We start from the raw sequence: 18,405 nt of genomic DNA, 5'->3' as shown, positions 1-18,405 counted from the left end.
TGACCGGGCTTGGGCAAAGGTGACGAGTGTTGTGAGGCTCACCAGACAGACTGGCAAGTAGTGCCACAAGAAGATTAGCAATCTCCTTAGGACAGCTCAGGTGAGTCACCATCTCTCTTCCTCTGGCACCACACCTGTCCCACACTCCTCACATCAACCCCATACCCTACAGGCCAATCACAACCCATCTGCCTGCATCTCCCTCACATCCCACCCTACACTATACTCAACACCTGTACCGTCTTCTTTGGCAAGGTGCCTCACACACACATGCCACCAGCTACAGGCCGACTGTGTAATCCGCCTCCATGCATCTGACCGTGTCCTTTTTGCATCCCCCAGGAAAAGACGGCCCATAACAAAAGGGAGCGGGAGAAGACCGCAAGGGAAATTCCGACCTCCAGCCTCTCACCTCCGCTGAACAGAGGGCGATGGCATTATCCGGAGAGGGCTATCTCTGAGGCGGAGATCAGCATGTGACAACCATTTGAGTCCCAATGCAAAATGATGTCCCTATAGCAAATGAGTCGCCCCTCTTCCCCAGACCACTTCTCCCAAGATCTCACCATGTGTCTTGTCTTTTGTCTTGCAGTATTGTCATCAGATAAAGCCAGCCCGTCTGGGGTCCCTCGCCCTCAGCCGCAATCCAGCACACCCTGGAGGACCAGTGCAGGGACAACGGCAACCTCTCACCACTGCATTCACTTTCACCCTCCAGCAACGCAGATATTATCACCTCAGGAGGAAATTTTAGTGAAGAGGCTCCAGGGTCACATTCTGATGTACACGTCACACATGCTGCAGCCCATTAGGAAGAGTTAGGAACTCCCAAGGGAGCGGGCGGTCGGAGGGCTGCCCAATCCCAGGAACCAGCTGTAGCTCGGACAGGTATTGCGCTTCTGGAAAGAATGATCCCATCACTGGTGGAGATGCAGGCGCAGAGCCTGGTCTACCGGAGGGATGACAGCACCTTTCCAGCACCAGAGGGCGCAGTTGGAGGAGTCATACCTCCTTCAGGTGCAGGAGATGGTGCCGACAATGCGTGGCACGCAGGCAAGCACTGAACGGGTGGTGTCCGCGATGGAAGCCTCGAGTCAAAAATCACAACCATGGGTCAAGACATCCAAGGCTTGGGGCACTCTGTGCTGTCCATGGCTGAGGCTCAGGGCAGGAGAGCCCAGTCACAGGCAGAATGTACCGGGCCCACACGGACATTGCTACAGTGCTCCAATGCTTGACCCAGTCACAAAGGGTCATGTCTGGAATATTTGCCGGGTGCTGACTGGGCCAGGCACAGCGAGATATGACATACTCGCTGAATGACATTATCTGTGCTCCATGATAGCGGGCATCATGACCCTGGTTGAGATGAGGGTGTGTTCAGGACTGTCAGTGACCTAGAAGGAGCAGTCGGCCATGTAAAATAAGGAAGTTAGACACCAAATAAGTGGCACTGGTGCAACACATAGGATAGAGATGGGGTCAGGGTACAATAATGTACATAGTCCCCATTAAGCACCTTTTCACCGACATTCCAATAACCCCGTAACCCTGTAACCCCACCTAACCTTTTGGATAATAAGGGGCAACTTGGCCTGGTCAATCCATTTAACCTTTACATCTTTGTACTGGAGTAAACCCATGCATCAGTGCTAACCACTGTTCCACTGTGCCACCCCCTGAGTGTGATGCCGCCTTGTAGAACAACTTACGCAGTGAGTGACCCAGTTCACCGTTTCCATAACCGCACCCCCCCAACCCCTAACCCACCACACCCCCGTCCCGTGGAGGCCATCAAGCACCCTGAAGGAGGAGGAAGTGATGCCTCCATAGGGGCGGTGCTGGAACACCTCAACACTTCTGAATTCTGCCCCCCCTCCCCCAACCTGGCACTGGCACATCTCATGCGCAGCAGACAGAGCAGGTGGCCCATCTTATCTGTCACACCCAAAGGTTGACCAGGCCCATGCAGGTCCAGGCCCTCCAGAGGACTGCCCCAAAGGGCCTGTGAGGTGGAGTGGCCCGCACACATGCAGGGAACACCCAGGCAGACAGTGGAATGTGATCCTAAAGACAGGAGTCAGACTTTGTCAAACGATGAGAAGCACCAGAGCTCATCTCACAGCGAGTCGTCATCAGCCTCCACCCTGTGGACAAGACCCCCTGAGACTGCCAACCCCGTGTTCACGCCCTGAAGTGATGCTAGTAGGATATTAGGAGGGTGGAGAGGGAGCTGGGGTGGTGGGATGGAGTGAAGGGAGGAGGGACAGGGGAGGATATGAATGGCTATGGGGAAGGGGGCACCACTTGGAAGGGGTGGGGGGAAGAAGTATGAAGGAGTGGGACAGGGTGGCAGAGCTGCAGGTGGCCATGTGTTTTAGTTGTCAAATGTGTAGGTGATGAGGATTTCCCATGTGCAGCACCCTTGAGCACTTGTTGGGTGGCCAGTCATGACAGCCTGGGCTCCATGCCCAGATTTTCCTGGCCGACCCCCTCATCCTCCTCGTCAGATGGGGCCTGGTGCTCTTTCTCCTACTCCAGCATATCCACACTCTGCTGTGCAATGTTATGCAGAACATAGCAGGCCACCACAATGTTCAAGACCCTACTAGGGCTATATTCAACGCCCCCGGAAGCACATCTTTAGGACGCTGATGCACCTCTCAATTATCCTCCTGGTTGTTCCATGGACATCGTGGAATAGCGGTCCTCCATGTTGGTCTGGGGCATCTGGACAGGGGACATTAGCCAAGGCCTCATTAGGTAACCCTTATCGCCGAAGAGCCAACCCCTCACCCGAGGGAGGGCAACGAAGGTGCCGGGAACTGACGAGTGTGCCAGGATTTATGCGTCATTCATGCTGCCCAGGTATCGGGGGCAGACTTGCATGATGTCCAGCCCATGGTCACAACTGCCCTTCATCAATAGGAAGGGCTTCCACTTCCTGAATGTGAGGAGAGAAGAGAAGAGGAGAGGAGAGGCACAGCGGCGCAGTGGTTAGCATTGGGGCCTCATGGCGCCGAGGACCTGGGTTCGATCCCGGCCCTGGGTCACTGTCCGTGTAGAGTTTGCACATTCTGCCCGTCTCTACGTGGGTCTCACCCCCACAACCCAAAAATGTGCAGGGCAGGTGGACGGGCCATGCTAAGTTGCCCCTTTATTGGAAAAAAATAATTGGGTACTCTCAATTTATATTCAAAAAATAATAGAATACAATCCCTACAGTACAAAGGAAGCCACTCGACCTATCGACTCTGCATCAAGCCTTCTATAGTCTACGCGATCCAGACCCAATCCCCCGCCCTTTTGCTGCAACCCCATCTCAAAGGGGAATTTAGCATGGCCAATCTACCTACCCTGCACATCTTTGGACTGTGGTGTGTGACCACCAGCTTCACATTCAGGAAATGGAAGGCCTTCCTATTGATGAAGGGCATTTCCTGATGAGCTGGTCCTCATAGGAGGGCATGTGACCCATCCATCACCCCCGAGACAGGGGTATGCAGTAATGGTGGCAAATCCTGCTGCCCGGACATCCTGGTGGGCTTGGTCCAGGTTGAATTTTATATTGTCCGCTGCCCGGGTGTATAGAGCATTCATTACAGTGTGGATGCACCTTTGTAGGGATGTCTGAGATCCCAGACAGGTCTCCGCTCGGCCACTGGAAAGAGGCATAAAATATCAGGGCGACCATCACCTTGACGGCCACCAGGAGCGGATGTCCTCCTCCAAACCCCCCTGGTGCCAGGTACACCATCATCTGACACTGGTAGTGCATGGTCTCCCTGGTCAGCTGGAGCCTTTGGCAGCACAGGCAGTCCAGCAGGTCTTTGAAAGACGCTATAAACATGGCCTGATGTTGTGCCTTCTTTGTACTTTCTCCTCGGCCTGTTGGACGGCCGGATCTCCAGCCTCACCACCTGGATCCTGCTCTTCTGGGGCAGGCTCCCTTTGTGCAGGGTCCACTGCGAGCTGAGCCCGTGCCTCCAGCCTCCATGCATCCGCAATGGCCAGGTAGATAGCAAGCATTCCTGGCTGAAGTCCAAGATTCATCCTCTGCAGGGGGCAAAAAGGGAGACATGTTAGCAAGAATAGTATTCCCTTGTACATCCTGATTCAACAGTTGCACTTCAGCTACATCTTCCATGTGTTCCCTCAATCCCAACCCCAACTCTTAGGCGTGCCCACCCGATATGTTGCCTCCAACACTGCTTCCTGCCCCCAGCAGTGAGTGGCACTGGGAAGCCTTTATCCTGATCACCCGTCCCTATCAATAGGAGTAGGAGTACTGGTGGGTGCCACAACCCGTGTCAGTGATAGGCTCTGCGGTCCCTGTCCTGCCTCCCCAGTGGGTTCTACTGTGGGTCTCCATACTGGGCTGGCTGTTATCCCGGAGCATGGTGGTACCTGGTTGTGCAGTGGAGAGGACATCCGCTCCTGGTGGCCGTCAAGGTGACGGTCGCCCTGATATTTTATGCCTCTTTCCAGGGGCCAAGCGGGGACCTGTCTGGGATCTCAGACATCCATACGAAGGTGCACCTGTACTGTAATGAATGCTCTATACACCCGGGCAGCGGACAATGTAAAATAAAATCTGGACCAAGCCCACCAGGACATTGTACCACCACCAGCCCCATGCTTGGAGGCTTGTGTGTGGGGAGGGCCTGCAGATGGGGGTGAATGAGAGACGGCGCATCTGCTGGGAGCTCACCTGCAGTGTGATGTCAGTCCTGGCTGTGACACACAGGTTGTGACAAACTGCCTGGGGGCAGAATGGATGTGAGCAGTGACGCAGTGGGCAGGCAGGGCTGGAAAATGCTGGTGGTCCTGCAGAGTGGGCTAGGTGATAATGTCACTGGTGAGACCTCGGTCTTGAGAGGGGCAGTGTTCCAAGGAGGGTTTCACCTCCTTTGTTTGGGGTGAGCTCTGCTATTCTCCTGCTTCTCCTGCAGTGGGGCTATGCTTCTGACCATTGAACTGAGGAGTGGCAGCACCTGTTGGGTCACAAATTGAGCTTGGCCACACCCATCCCATTAATGGGTTAGCTGAGGGTTTCCGGAGGGTACCCGCTAGAGCCGGGTACTCTACGCTAGCCCCCAGCCAAACTGAGGATCGGAGGCCGTTTAAGCCAAATTCTCATAAAATGCCACCGTTCCCATGCCGGCATGGGGACTAGCCTCAAAATCGGAGAATCCACCCCACAGTGTTCGATTTGGTGCTGGCCGCAGACCTCGATATTGGCCGGACGTTCGATTCTCCGCTCAATCGTGGTTTGCGGCGTCTCGAGGCGGAGAATTTCACCCCCTGTTAAATTAAGCGCCCGTCGTGGATCTGGGATGTGGAAATTATAGGCTGGGTGCTCCGGTCCCCCAGCCAGGTATTTCCCGGCAATGCGTCGGTCACTGGCAGCGGGATTCTATCTTCCCACGTCTTCAAAATGGGATTTCACCTTGAAACCACCCCACGCCGCTGGGAAACCCACTGGTGAGGGTAAAGAGGGAAAAGAAAATCCCAACAATCGGAGAATTCCAGACTATATTAGAACTGCTGAGAGGAATACAAAGGAAATTAAAGTGTGTGGGATTTTTATTAAGTAATAAATAAGAGGGAAAAAATAATATGGCTTCAATTAGAATTTAGATATTTGTATTTATTTGTACATTTCCACAATTTCAATGCACTGAAAACTTCCTGCGAATCAAATGTCAACTAAAAAGATCCATTGTATTCTGTGTTACAAAGGATGATCCTGCCTGAGCTTAAATGTGTCTTCAGTGCTTTTGCTTGATATATGGAGGTTGAATACCTTTGTAATATTCCATCCAGAAGAAGCCAATGTTCTGTGAAACTCAGTATCATTTTGCATTGTAGCCCAATTTTTCAGTGATGTCCTCTTTCATATTGCATTATCATTCAATAGTGGTTGAAGCAAAATAGCTGTTAACGAGGTATTTCCTTGGGTGTTTCGGGGAACATACGAGAAAAGTACAATTTGTTTCAGTCTTGTAAGGATGGAACCTGTGCACATGTTTCATAAGGTCACCTCTTCCATGGGTGAAGAGCAGGGCTCAAGGGTTATGCCCTAGGACTCCTGTTTCTCCTCCTAAGAGGCCAGTTAATCAAGAGCGATGAGGTGTGCTGACTCCCGTAAGTTTGTCCTACTGCGGGAAAGGGGCCTAGGCTGGGGAAGGAAATGTATTTTGTGCTTGCAATCCTCAACAGGTTTGGAGGGGGTGAGGGAGAGAGGGTGTGGAACAGTAATGTGTGCTTGATGGAGATGCTTGAACTCATGGGAAGGTCTGGTCAAATCTCTTCCTGCTCCCAGTGCAGGGCATGACCAGGGATCTTCCAGGGGCTGGCAGATGTCAAAGGCACTCCGAAGTCCTAGGCAAATGCAAGGCTCTATCACAAACCCAGGGCCAGCACTGCAGGGAGTGAGTGAAATAATTGTGATCTGAGGTCATCGAATTATGCAGACAGAATATAAAAATACATGTTCGTTGGTGGATGAGCACAGGTAACAATTCAGTCTTCTGTCTTTGGACAAGACACAAACATCAGGGGGACTTTGCTTTTGCAGGTGAAGATGCAAACTGAAGCTCTTTATCAGACTTGTCTGTACTAAATCAGACTTGTCTTGTACTAAATTTTATCGGGCAAGTCACCCCTGGTGTAGCAGCATCCGCAATTCCCATGTAGCCCTATAATTATTGCACAGTAAGATTTGCTGCTCCACTTCACACCCGATTTCTAGTGGCAATGAAATTGCTAGTTTCTGATTAGGATGCAAGCAAAGATTTGCGAGCCTGACCCATTCAGTAGCTCCCGCTCATTCCAAATAACATAAAGCTGTTTCTAATGCCAGCACTGTATATGTTGTGACCATACTTTATTTTGTATTTTGGTTATGGACATCCTTCAAACACTGTTTTAGAAATACAGAGAATTTGTTTAAAGTAAGGAATATGCAAGTGAGGTACAGAGTATCTCTGGAATCTGCAACCTGTCAGTATAACAAGTATATCTGTGCATTATTATAAGTTACATCAAGTAGCCATTTTATATATAAAGCATGAGATTTCTTTCTCCCACCTTGACAAGACAAAAATATATACAAAACATAAAACGCACTGTTGAACTTTCAACGTGAGATTTTCTGCTCTAGATAAGGCTAAACAGTAATGCTGAGCACAAGTGACCTTGCTCCCTTTAACTCCCTCTGTGTTCAGATATGTATGTTTCTTTCACCCATTGTAAAAAAAAATGTGTTATTTTTCAATTCACTTTTGCAGTAGAAAAAATATTTTTAAAGGATTTATTTTTATCACAACATTGGCTTTGAAGCAGCTACGTAAAAAAATAAAAAGCTAGCAGTGCATTGATCTGTTAGAAAATAAGGATTAACTGGTTGTCAATTATGGTAACAGGTCCTTACATGTTGGATCTGAAGGAATGTGCTGCACTGTATACGGTAACACTCCAATTTAATAAATGCTCAGGTGATTTTTATTTTAAAAGGGGAATAAATAACCAGATCAGGGGTTATTGTGTGCTGGTCCACAAAGGTTTACTTCCACAAACAAATTGCTTGGTCACTGTATTTGTTTAAATTACTACAAAAATGTACTAGTTCTCATTAAAAAAAACACAATTGTTTTAGTCTTTTTTTTCTAGAAGTACTTTAAAATGGTAAAAAGCGGTCGCTAAGTCACAACTTCCGTAACAACTCAGAACCAAAGAGAACAACTGCAAGACTGCACAAACATAAAGGTCACAGGGTTATCTTTACCTGAAATCAAAATGATTCACATGATTTTTTTTGTTGAAATATTCAATTCTCATAGCTGTTTATTGTTTCACAAAAGCTTTGTTTCTTTAATGTATTCTTACATTCTCTGCAAAATAAAAGGCTGGGGGTGGGGAAAATCAGGAGGTTTAAAGAACTTAACATTATGATTTAAATTCAAGGCACATACATGATACACCAAAAGGGCGCAAGATAATGAACTTTGGTTCCTTGCACGATGGAAAATTTGGAACAAAAAGAAAAAAAGTTAAACTAAAATGCCACTGTCATTTGCACAAACATGTTCTGACATCTGTATTACAAAAGTAGTTGTTGATTTTAATACATTTTAATGCATTCTTTGCTGTAGGCATTTTCTTTTTACAAAAATGAATCTGGATGTTTGTTATTGTTCTGTTCACCTTCGATGTAATGCCTATTTACCAGTATTGCTCATTCCCAAAACTGGCTCAACTTCAAAACTGTCGCTGCCAAATGGAAGATACAGAAAATGAACATCTCAATGGGGTCAATGTTTGTGTGGATTCATCAGATTGAACCAATTAAACAGATGATCTTCAGAAACTTAAGTGAACTGCTAATTCTTTAGCTTTCATTAACATCAGAATGTCCAGGATAAGGTACTGTGCGAATATTTTATCTTTCAGCACTCTACAGAATATTGTTATCATTCATACATTGTACAGAATACTGTTAATGCAGTGCTCTTAATATTAAAATGGAGTCACATTTCTTCAGTTAACGAGCTGTCCTTCATGTCAATTAAACAGGAAACTGTGGCACACAGTCTGAGGTGTTGGGCGCTCTGGTGGTGACACCATAGAATTGTACATGGCTGAGATTGTGCTTATGCATGGCGAGTTCCTGATCTTGGTCATGCCATGGTGGAGTTTACACCCTCCCCTCAGGCTGCCAACAGCATTGGTAGAAGTCCGGTGGGGGTAAGGAAACAGGACATCTTGCTCGTGGCATGGAAGGCACAGGGAGATAGACAGAGAGAAAGGGAAAAATACAGAAATGCCTCAAGTTTAGAATATAAAGGTATCAGCAACAAACTAGCCAAGCTGAATTATCTGAGTAAGATTTGTTGAGAATGACAGCAATATGTTTGTGTGAAGAATATCGAGCGGGATTCTGCAGTACCTTGGCAGCGTGCCCTCATCGTCAGCGGGATTCTCCATTCCCGCCACCTGCCAATGGGATTTGCCATTGTGGCCACCCCACGCCACCGGGTAACCCGCAGATGTAGGTGCGCAGCCAGCGGAATGGGGTATCCCACCCAGCGTCTGCACGCTAAACTAAGACACAATGCCATTTTTGTCAAACTGTGATGTAGCTGAGCACTTAAGCAATTGTCCCAACAATCAATTGAATATCTGGTGATAATTATTATTCAATGCCCCAATTGTGGCCCATTCATTTGTGCGGCAAGGGTGAAATGTAAGAAATGGCTTCCATTTGAATGGAGGAGATGCAAATGTAAATATTATCTATGGGCACCCTATGGAATGCTGATGTGATTTTATCATACAATTAGTTTCACCGGCTCCGAATTGGTCAGCGAGTTGCCATCCTAATGCTTCACTGTTAGCATGGTTTGCTTCGCTCTGGGCCAAAGTGCTGTTAATCTTATTAAAGTGTTCCTGAAAACGTCTCAGTCTCAAAAAAAGATCTGCAAAGGTTTAACAAATCAACAATGAGAAGTATGTACCCTTTGAATTAATTACCACGTTGTTTGAGAATAAACCTTATTTGTTTTCTGTTAATCGACAATGTGCACAAAATGTGACTGCAGTAAATTCCCCATGGATTCTGACCTCATTACTATGAAACCACCAGGCTCTTCAAATATATTAAATATTGACTATTGCAGTTCAAATTCTAGAAAACTTAATTGATCTTATTGTTGGGGGAAATCTAATCATAGCATTGAATAAAAGGGAAGGTCGGAGTTTAAGTAGAGTTTTAAAGAGGCTCTGCTAGAAGCATATTAAATTATATTGTACATACAATAAAGTGAAAGTTCTGAACAGTCGACTGAAGGATCAAATTAAGCTCCTGAAAAGGGTCATGAAAAAGATGTGTGATGTGGTTTCCAGCAATGGTGAACGTAGGGTACCGGATTCAACTTCCAGTTCCAGCTGAATTTGTTGGTGCTAGCTGAATATTTGGATGTTAAAACTGTTTGCAATGCCCTGGGCTACAGATTGGGGTTGGAGGCGGTGGGGGTGTGTGTTGTGTGTGGGAAAGAAAGAATCAAAAGTTATCACGTCTGATTGCTATGTAGTGACCCACTGCTGGAAAAAAGGCCAATGTTGGGCTCGGATGGAGTGTCCTCTGAAGCCGTTTGCTTCACTTAATAGGCTCACGGCTCGCTATGGGCAGGAGGAGCAAGGTAAAACTGGCACAGCAATTTCAAGACAGGAAGGTGAGCAAGCATTACGGAAGGACGGCCTTGGAAGATCAGATTGACTGTCAAGTCTTTGTTGGTTTCTAAATTAGGTGCCAGTGGAACTGTTCAGAAGATGTTTTAAACCCCGACTGTGAAACTACGTCATTAAATGCTGTCAAACGTTTAAAAAAAAAATCCTTTATGAACATAGGCCTTGATTGTACAGCAGCAACTATACAGCTTACTTAATCTCTTTTTTAAACCACTTGACTGCATTACAAAATTGTTGCTACTTATTTTTTTGTAATAGAAAAGATAGCAATTTTTTTTTACACTGTATAAATTACACAGTAGGCAGACGCAATCTGTCAGGACAATATTTCACAAATATATTCTAGAAAGTCCTATAACTGCAGAGTCTATGTACTGCTTGGTCATGTATGACATTGTTCCAAATCTGGAGCCTGACTCGTACAGTATCTGCTGTTGCTTCTGGTGTGGCAGTCCGTAAAGTTAATCGCTCCATTTGGAGGGTATACTGACTGCAGTCTAAAATCCTCCTTAAGCATTTGTTCATTATTTAATGAGACTATGTGAAAACTGGACTCAGTTATTTCAAGAATTGAGTTGTCCTTTTTAGTGCCAGCTTCACAGTAATCGTCTTTCCTTCGTCCTCGATTGTACTTCCATGAATGTGAATTGTATTTCCCCTTTTTGTGCATATGCCAGCAGAAAATGCTGAGCAGCGCCACCAGTACGAGAATCACTGCTCCCCCTATCAGGCCTGCCAGCAGTAAAGGGGAGCTCAGGTCCTGCTGGGTCGCCTGCTCGGGACTCGAGGCCATGTTCGTATTAAAAGACGACGGCTTAGTGGTGGCTTCTGAGCAAACTGTATCATCCTCGGGGTGAAAGCTATTTGAGGCATCCAGCAGCACCATGCAAATCCTGTAGGTCGATTTGGGTTCCAGATTCAGCAAGCTCAGCTGCTCTGTGTCTCCACTAACTATCCTCTCGTTCATAATGCCACCGACTAAACTGTGACCTAGTTTCACCCACGTGATCCTGTACTTGGTCACTGCAAAGATGGCCAGCCAACTGATTTGAATGCAGCTGTCATTCACGAACTGAACACTGAGTCGCAGTTGGCCAACTGGCAAAGAGTCCGTGAATTCTTTGTCCCCTGTAGGTACCAGAGAGGTTGGCCCCGGTGCGAAGGGGAGAATGGAGGTGTTGGTCGCAGGGTCAAAAGTGGTGGAGATGTCAGTCACCATGTCAGATGGCAAGAGGGCAGGGGGGATGGGTGTGCCGTGAGGAGCAGGAGTGGTAATTGGGCAGGATACTAGATTTATATTCAGATCCCTTATCGCCATTCCTCTGACTTTATCAGGTCCCTGACACATCAGCCCACGCACGTTTATGGAAAACGAAAGTGACTGCAGCCATTTTGTCACCCATTTTATGTTACAGTCGCAATACCACGGATTATTCCTCAGAAGAATCTGCTTCAAGCTGGTCATGCCATCGAACACTCCTTTCAGCAGCATACGGAGCTGGTTGCCAGAAAGATCCAGCTTTTCGAGCCGCTTCAGCTGAGTGAAGGCAGTGACTGGAATCCGGTTGATCTGATTCTCCTGCAAATTGAGCTTCACCAAGTTGCCACCTGGAATGTTCGGCGGGGGCACGGTGAGAGAATTCCGCACCAGCGAGAACTCGGTTAACTTCATCAGCTGCTCCAGCGCTCCCTCGGCAATCCCTCCATCAGTCAGTAGGTTCCCGTCCAACACCAAGCGCTGGAGATTGGTCAGGTTCCGGAAGGCCAACTCCAACACAGTAGAGATCCGGTTCTCGTCCAGCCGTAGCTCCTCCAGCCCGAGTGGTAACCCAATGGGCACACTGCTGAGATGGTTCCTGGATAAGAATAGCAGCTTGAGGTTGGTGGCTTCACGGAAAGCACCATCTTCAATGCCAACAGTGGAGATGGAATTGTCATCCAGATGTAGCTTTTCGAGTTTCTGCAACTGGCCAATAGCTTCCTTGGAGACAGTCTGGATATTATTCTCCTGCAAGTGGAGTTCCTTCATGTTTTTTGGTAGGTTTACAGGGAACTCATCCAGCTCATTGCCGTACAAGTATACAGTCTGAACAGAGAGCACATTTCGCAAGTCAAGAGGAAATCCAGCATTGTTGATAGCGTTGTTTTGGAGGTAGAGAATAGCGGCGCCCTCTGGTATCCCAGTAGGCACTGATGTCAAGCCACGGTCATTACAGTAAACAAATTTATTATCACAACGACACTCCGAAGGACAAAAATCCGCCTCAGTTACTGGCGCACACAGTCCCAATAGAAACATAATCCATAACTGCAATAAAGTAATCCAGTCCATGAAACAGTCTCTGGTCCGTGACATTCCCATCACTCTTAACAATTAAGGAATTCTAATTGTAAAACAGCAGGCGGTTAAAAAATCCACAATGCCAGGGGCAGCTCCTGTGAATGGAAAGCCGGTATTTGCTTCGTCCAAACACTTGGGAGAGGGGACAGTACATGTGCCTGGTGAGAATAATCCTAGTCTGTGGCTTTTTAAAAATGATTTAATAGTGGAAGCAGCGATTTGTTAACCAGAGCCGTGCTCTGAAAATTCTTCCATCTAAACGAGGACACTTGGCAAGGACCAAAGCACATCACATTCTGCTTTCGCTGGAGATTGGCAATTTGGAATTGCACATATAAATGCACGCAGGCAGCCCAAGCAGCATTCGGTGGGTTTATTAAATCTGGAGTCCCTTCGTCACACGCTGCTGCTCCAAGTCAGAAAGGGGTTTCATCGCAGCTCGCCTTGCACATCTAGAATCCTATTCCATTAAAGAAAACACACACAAGAAATAAATGAACAGTTCATTTGGATTCACATACTCTGGGAGCTGCATTTTTCAAACCTAGAGCTGCCTCTGCTGGAGAAATCTATGGGCTGTCAGTATACCATTAACTGCCTTCAGCTTACTTCATTCCAGTTAATAAAAATAAGAGTATTAAAAAGCTAGTTGAGGAGAGAGAGAAAAAAAAACATCAACCCCGAGACTGGCTAAGATTTAAGCAGTGGCGATTGAGATTATTATCAGTGATGAATGTTAGCACCAGATAATTAAAAAAAAAATATGTTGCAATATAAAATCCTAACGGTTTGCTGTAAGAAACAGAATTTTAACTACCTTCACATTGCTGTCCGATACTGTGCCTCGGCCATACTCTGCCTTTCGTCCTCTTCACGATTTTCCTGGTCTGGTGGTTAGCCCTGGATTCTGAGCCAGTGTGGCACGGTCCCAGTAGTTTGGGGGGAGGCTGACTTGTTCTCCACTCGGCTTCTGTCATCACTGAACAAACGTCTCTCTGCTTAGCCCAGCGGAGGGCTCTGCTTCACCATTCCGGCCATGCGTTCACTCCCCCCCCCCCCCCCCCCACCTCTCTGTCTGTCTGTCTGTCTCTTCTCGCTCTCTCAGAGCACCGGAGCCCCTCAAGTGCTGCCGCCTCTGCCGCGGTTCCTCTTCTGGGGAGGAGAGGATGTGTACGTTAGGCACCCAGTGATTAAAAAGACAAGAGCCTCGACCACTTTAACACTCTTCCCGCGCCCCAGCCTGAATTCCTGGGTGCGCACACTGATATGCCAGTAATGATGCGTCTGATCAGACTGTTTATTGCAAATGTAAGTCTTCCCTTCCCTCTCAAAACCCCTGGGAGATGTTTACAGTAATGAATTCGGCTGACAGCGATTTCTCTCTCTCAGAGACCCTCCCCTCTCTCTCTTTCCTCCCTCCCACCTTCCATTTGAAGAAGGTTTCTCCGCTCCAGCAACAAAAGCTCTCCCCCCCCCCCCCCACCTCTCCCCAAGCTGGCAGGACTGGACGCTGGAGCTCCTCAGCACGTCGCTGTCCGCTCCTTTCTCTGTGTGTGTGACAAACTGTGGAGTTGTTCGATGAACAATTTTTATTTCACCTACACCACCCCACCCCAAATTTCCTCTGGGTGGAGGAGGGGCAGTAAAGCCCCCCCCCCCCCCCCCGACCTTCAGCAGTCAAATTGCTGATGGGACTTGAGAAAAATTGGGGTCGGGGGGTTACTGTTAAGTTTGTATATATATATATTAAAAAATTAACAGCGAGGCAAGGTTTCCTCAGCAGTCAGCCACAATCTCGGAACTGACAGCAAACGAAAGTATTAGAGGGACGCTCGCCTTTATAAGGTGGTGGTTGGGGGGAGAAAGTTGATCAATTCGACGATCGATGCCCCCCTTTATCAATCGCTGATCATTATTCAACAGAGGGCGTCCGGGCTTCGACCGATTCCAACCTGAGGGAGGCAAGTGTCACTCTCAAACCTTCCAAACAATTTACTTTGCGATCGAATGAACCATCTTAAGCGGGTCCTTCTTTCTTTAAAAAAAATATATACACGATAAGACTTGCCCGTTCTATGCGGCCCGAAATGGTGGAAAAGACAAAAAAAATATATCGAACATTTCCTCCAGGAATAATAATGCCCTGATTGCCTGTCCCTTTTGGCGCGGTGACAGGGAGTCGTGTTTGCAAATAATTCGATGTCAGACGATCATTCGGCCGGGATTGATAGAGAGGGGTTCCTTGTTTTTCTTTCTCTCTCTCTCGCGTGTTGGTTCCTTTAAAAGTGTCTATTGAGATGTTTTAAATTCCATTCAAGCGGGGAGGGGAGGATTTAAGTCCTCGGATCTGCACGGTCAGTGCGCATTTCAGAATGCACCCTCACACATGCACAGTTTGCAGCAACTTTCCACTCATGGCTTGGCGGCGAACGCCTGAAGATGCGCCGATGGACTGGGGGAGTGAGCTGCTGTCCTCCCGGGGTGGAGATTCCCGAGAGCTGTTTCTCTCCAGATAATAGACAAGGGGGGGGGGGGGGGGGGGGGGGAGGGGGGATCCGGGGATCTCGGTTAAGGATTCTGTGTCTGCTGTAGGTGAGGGAAAGATCAAAGTGTGGTCCGGTGGAAAATGCAGCCAAAGGGTGAGATTGGGTTGGGGTGGGGGTTAATTCTCTTTCTTAAAAAAAAAAGGCAGAGAAAAAGCCTGTCAGGGCAGCTGGGGGGGGGGGGGGGGGGAGGTGGTTAACGTGCGCTCCGCTCCCGCCGTTAGTTAGCAAGTGCTGTTTCAGAGAGGCGAGATTACAGACTGTGTGTGTCTGCACTGCGGTAGGTTGGAGCGAGGTGGCAGTGCGACACAGGCAGAGGCAGCCCTGTTGCTGCAGGAGCGGTGAGCAGGCATTAGTGGGGATGGTGGGGGGTGCAAACCGCAGCTGTCGTAATGATTTTAATCTCACCGTCCAACCAAAGACACAAAAAGATACATTGACATGTTGCACACAGAGAAAGAAAGATAAAGCACTTTGAAACACCCCAGTTCTCAATGAGTATGAATTAACACCGATACTGGATAAAGATGTTGTTCTGTAAAGATGTTCCGCGGACTGCTCAACTGATCCGATCCCCCCCCCCCCAGAAATACAAACACATCTGCCCGGCGCCAAGAAGGCTGCAGTGTCTGCTCACTGAGGGTCACCGTTATTACTGTGTGGCTGGAGTTGGCTGCTCCACCCAGCTGCCTGCGCCGAGAGCCCATCAAACATCCCGAGCGATGGGTTAACGAACGGACCCCCCCCCCCCCCCCCCCCATACACACACACACACACACACACACAGGTACTCGGCTCTCTAAATGCGGAGGGCGCATTTTGGTTGCGGGGGGAACAAAAAAGAGGAAGTTTGCTTTTCAGTTTCAGGGATCTGGTTTGTTTGTTTCTTTCTTTTTTTTCGTGGACATTTCAACTCCCCGGCCTTGCAGCCACTTTTTTTTGAGGGTTGAATAGAGTATCCTGCCACAGATGTGACTTTTGCTACATGTGGGGAAGGCTATCCCTAACCTTCACAGGCTGGTGGTAGGTCCTTCCCTCAGGGTTGGTGGACCTGACTGGGGTGAGCAGGCATGTGGGGACCCATCCCCAGAAATGTAATGATCTCACCAGGTGAGCAAAGGTAAGCCTCCTAACTCGATAACTATTCACTACTTTGCCCATTATTCATTACGTCTTGCCCCAGTACGCACTCTATGATTAGAGGTTTGAGAAAATCCAAAGGATTATTTTGAAGTTTCCTTTACCTCTGATCCGTCTCAGCTGCCTGGCTATCCAGCATGTGCAGGATGAAAGGTCTCCCTGAACCGCCATATCTCTTCCAATGCACATGCACGCATTTTTGGATGCATATCCAAGTTCAGACCGCTCTATCCCACTCGGCCCCCTCCCATATTCCCATTACTGCTGCTACAACCACTGTGGCAGATTTCTCTCCATCTTCTTAATATCTCTGACAGTCCTCTGCATCTGATACTCTTTCTGGTTGGTCCTTCCTCACACCGCTCCCAATTTTCCCGCACCGGTAATACTGTTTCACCCTGACAATCAGCTTCTCTCGCACCTCCAACACGGAACACACTGCCTTTTTGGAGATAGTGTATATGTTTTCTTATCACAATAGGGAGTAAGCAGCCCCAGGAAAAGGAGAACCTCACCATTCGTGAACTGTTCCCACCTAAATAATAAGTCTTTATTAGTGTCACAAGTGGGCTTACATTAACTCTGCAATGACGTTACTGTGAAAATCCCCCAGTCGTCACACTCTGGCACCTGTTCCGGTAGGCAGAGGGAGAATTCAGAATGTCCAAATGACCTAACAGCACGTCTTTCGGGACTTGTGGGAGGAAACCAGAGCACCCAGAGGAAACCCACGCAGACACTGGGTGAACGTACAGACTCCGCACAGACAGTGACCCAAGCTGGGAATCGAACCTAGGTCCCTGGCGCTGTAAAGCAAAATGGCAAAATGGCTAACCACTGTGCTGCCGTGTGATAGGCATCTGGCATGGAGAAGCTTTGAAAGGGTTGAAACCATCATTCCCTCCTTCAATACCAACCTCCCATGTGATGCAAAAATTAAAAAAAAAACAGCATTTCTATGGTGACTTTCATAACCTTGGGACATTGCCATATGCTTTACAACCCATGAAGTACTTTCAAAGTGTATTCACTGCTGTAATACAGGAAACACAGACTAATTTGTGCACAGCCAGCTCCGACAAACAGGAATGTGTTAATGACCAGATAATTTGTTTTAATGATATTGGTTGAGGGATAAATATTGGCAGAACACCAGAACACTTCCCTACTGCTTGAAATAGTGCTATGGGATCTTTTACAGGATCACAGTTCAATGTCTCATTTGAACGATGGCATCTCGTGCCAGTGTAGCACTCACTCAGTACCGCACTAGACGTCAGTCCTGATTTTTGTGCTGAAGTCCAGCGTGGGATTTGAACCCATGACCTTCTGACTCAGGGGGCAGCAGAGTTACAAACTGAACCAGGACTGTCATTGCAACAGGTTTGCTGCTACATTCAGAAACTAACCGTCCATCTCTGCCACTAAGTCCCTTTTTTTTGTTTGCATTTTAGCTCCAGCAGCTGCAACCAGCTTTCAAGAAGTATTTATGATGACAATGAGAGCAGTGACACACAACAGGAGCCATCACCCAACCATTCGAACAGTCACCATTTCAGAGTATGGAACCATGTGTACGAACAAACTTCCATTTGTTTAGCACCTGTTCGTGACTTCAGGACATCCCAAGGTGCTTTACAACCAATTTAGTAAATTTTGAAGTGTACTCCAATAGTAATGCAGGCATGTGTGACAGCCTGCTTACACACTACAAATACCAAGAAGCAGCAATGTAACAATGACAGATAAACCTTTTTTATTGATGATCATGGAGTGATAAGTATCAGCTATTCTTCAAAATCATGTCATTGGAGCATTTATGCCATTCGGAAAAGGCAGATATGAGTCAGTTGAACATCTTAGCCAAAATATGCCACCTTGAGCAGTGTGGCACTCCCGCAATATTGGACTGGCTGTTAATCTGGATTTGTGATGTTTCTGGAGTGAGACTTGAACCCACAACCATATGACTCAGGTGAGTGCCAACCACTGAGGCATGGCTGGTATAGATTAGCGGGTGGGACAGAGAGGTCCAAACTTGGATAAGCACCCAAAAGTGTGCATGTGCATAAGAGCAATAATGAGATACGGTGGTTCACAGAGACCTTACAGCCTCGCAATGCTGCACAG

The 18,405-nt window shown here is 47.6% G+C and overlaps 1 protein-coding gene and 1 long non-coding RNA gene across 2 annotated transcripts in view; one reads left to right on the top strand and one right to left on the bottom strand.

The window, feature by feature from the left end:
* Nucleotides 1–6,872: 6,872 nt before the first annotated feature.
* The window catches only part of si:dkey-87k14.1 (leucine-rich repeat transmembrane protein FLRT2), a 58,322-nt gene continuing 46,789 nt past the window's right edge, over nucleotides 6,873–18,405 (bottom strand). Inside the window, exons 2-3 of the mRNA XM_038774719.1 lie at nucleotides 13,410–13,744; nucleotides 6,873–13,052 (exon numbers count right to left, since the gene is read on the bottom strand). Coding sequence (XP_038630647.1) covers nucleotides 10,634–12,613 — 1,980 coding nt within the window. The 5' untranslated portion in view covers nucleotides 12,614–13,052; nucleotides 13,410–13,744 and the 3' untranslated portion in view covers nucleotides 6,873–10,633. The remainder of the gene's footprint in view (nucleotides 13,053–13,409; nucleotides 13,745–18,405) is intronic.
* LOC119951524 overlaps nucleotides 17,674–18,405 on the top strand; it is a 69,399-nt gene continuing 68,667 nt past the window's right edge. Inside the window, exon 1 of the long non-coding RNA XR_005457641.1 lies at nucleotides 17,674–18,250. This is a non-coding gene — a long non-coding RNA (uncharacterized LOC119951524). The remainder of the gene's footprint in view (nucleotides 18,251–18,405) is intronic.

This window comes from Scyliorhinus canicula, chromosome 2, assembly GCF_902713615.1.
Source record: "Scyliorhinus canicula chromosome 2, sScyCan1.1, whole genome shotgun sequence".
Taxonomy (NCBI): Eukaryota; Metazoa; Chordata; class Chondrichthyes; order Carcharhiniformes; family Scyliorhinidae; genus Scyliorhinus; species Scyliorhinus canicula.
The sequence above is the reverse complement of the archived record's forward strand: the minus strand, read 5'-3'. Positions and strand labels throughout refer to the sequence as shown.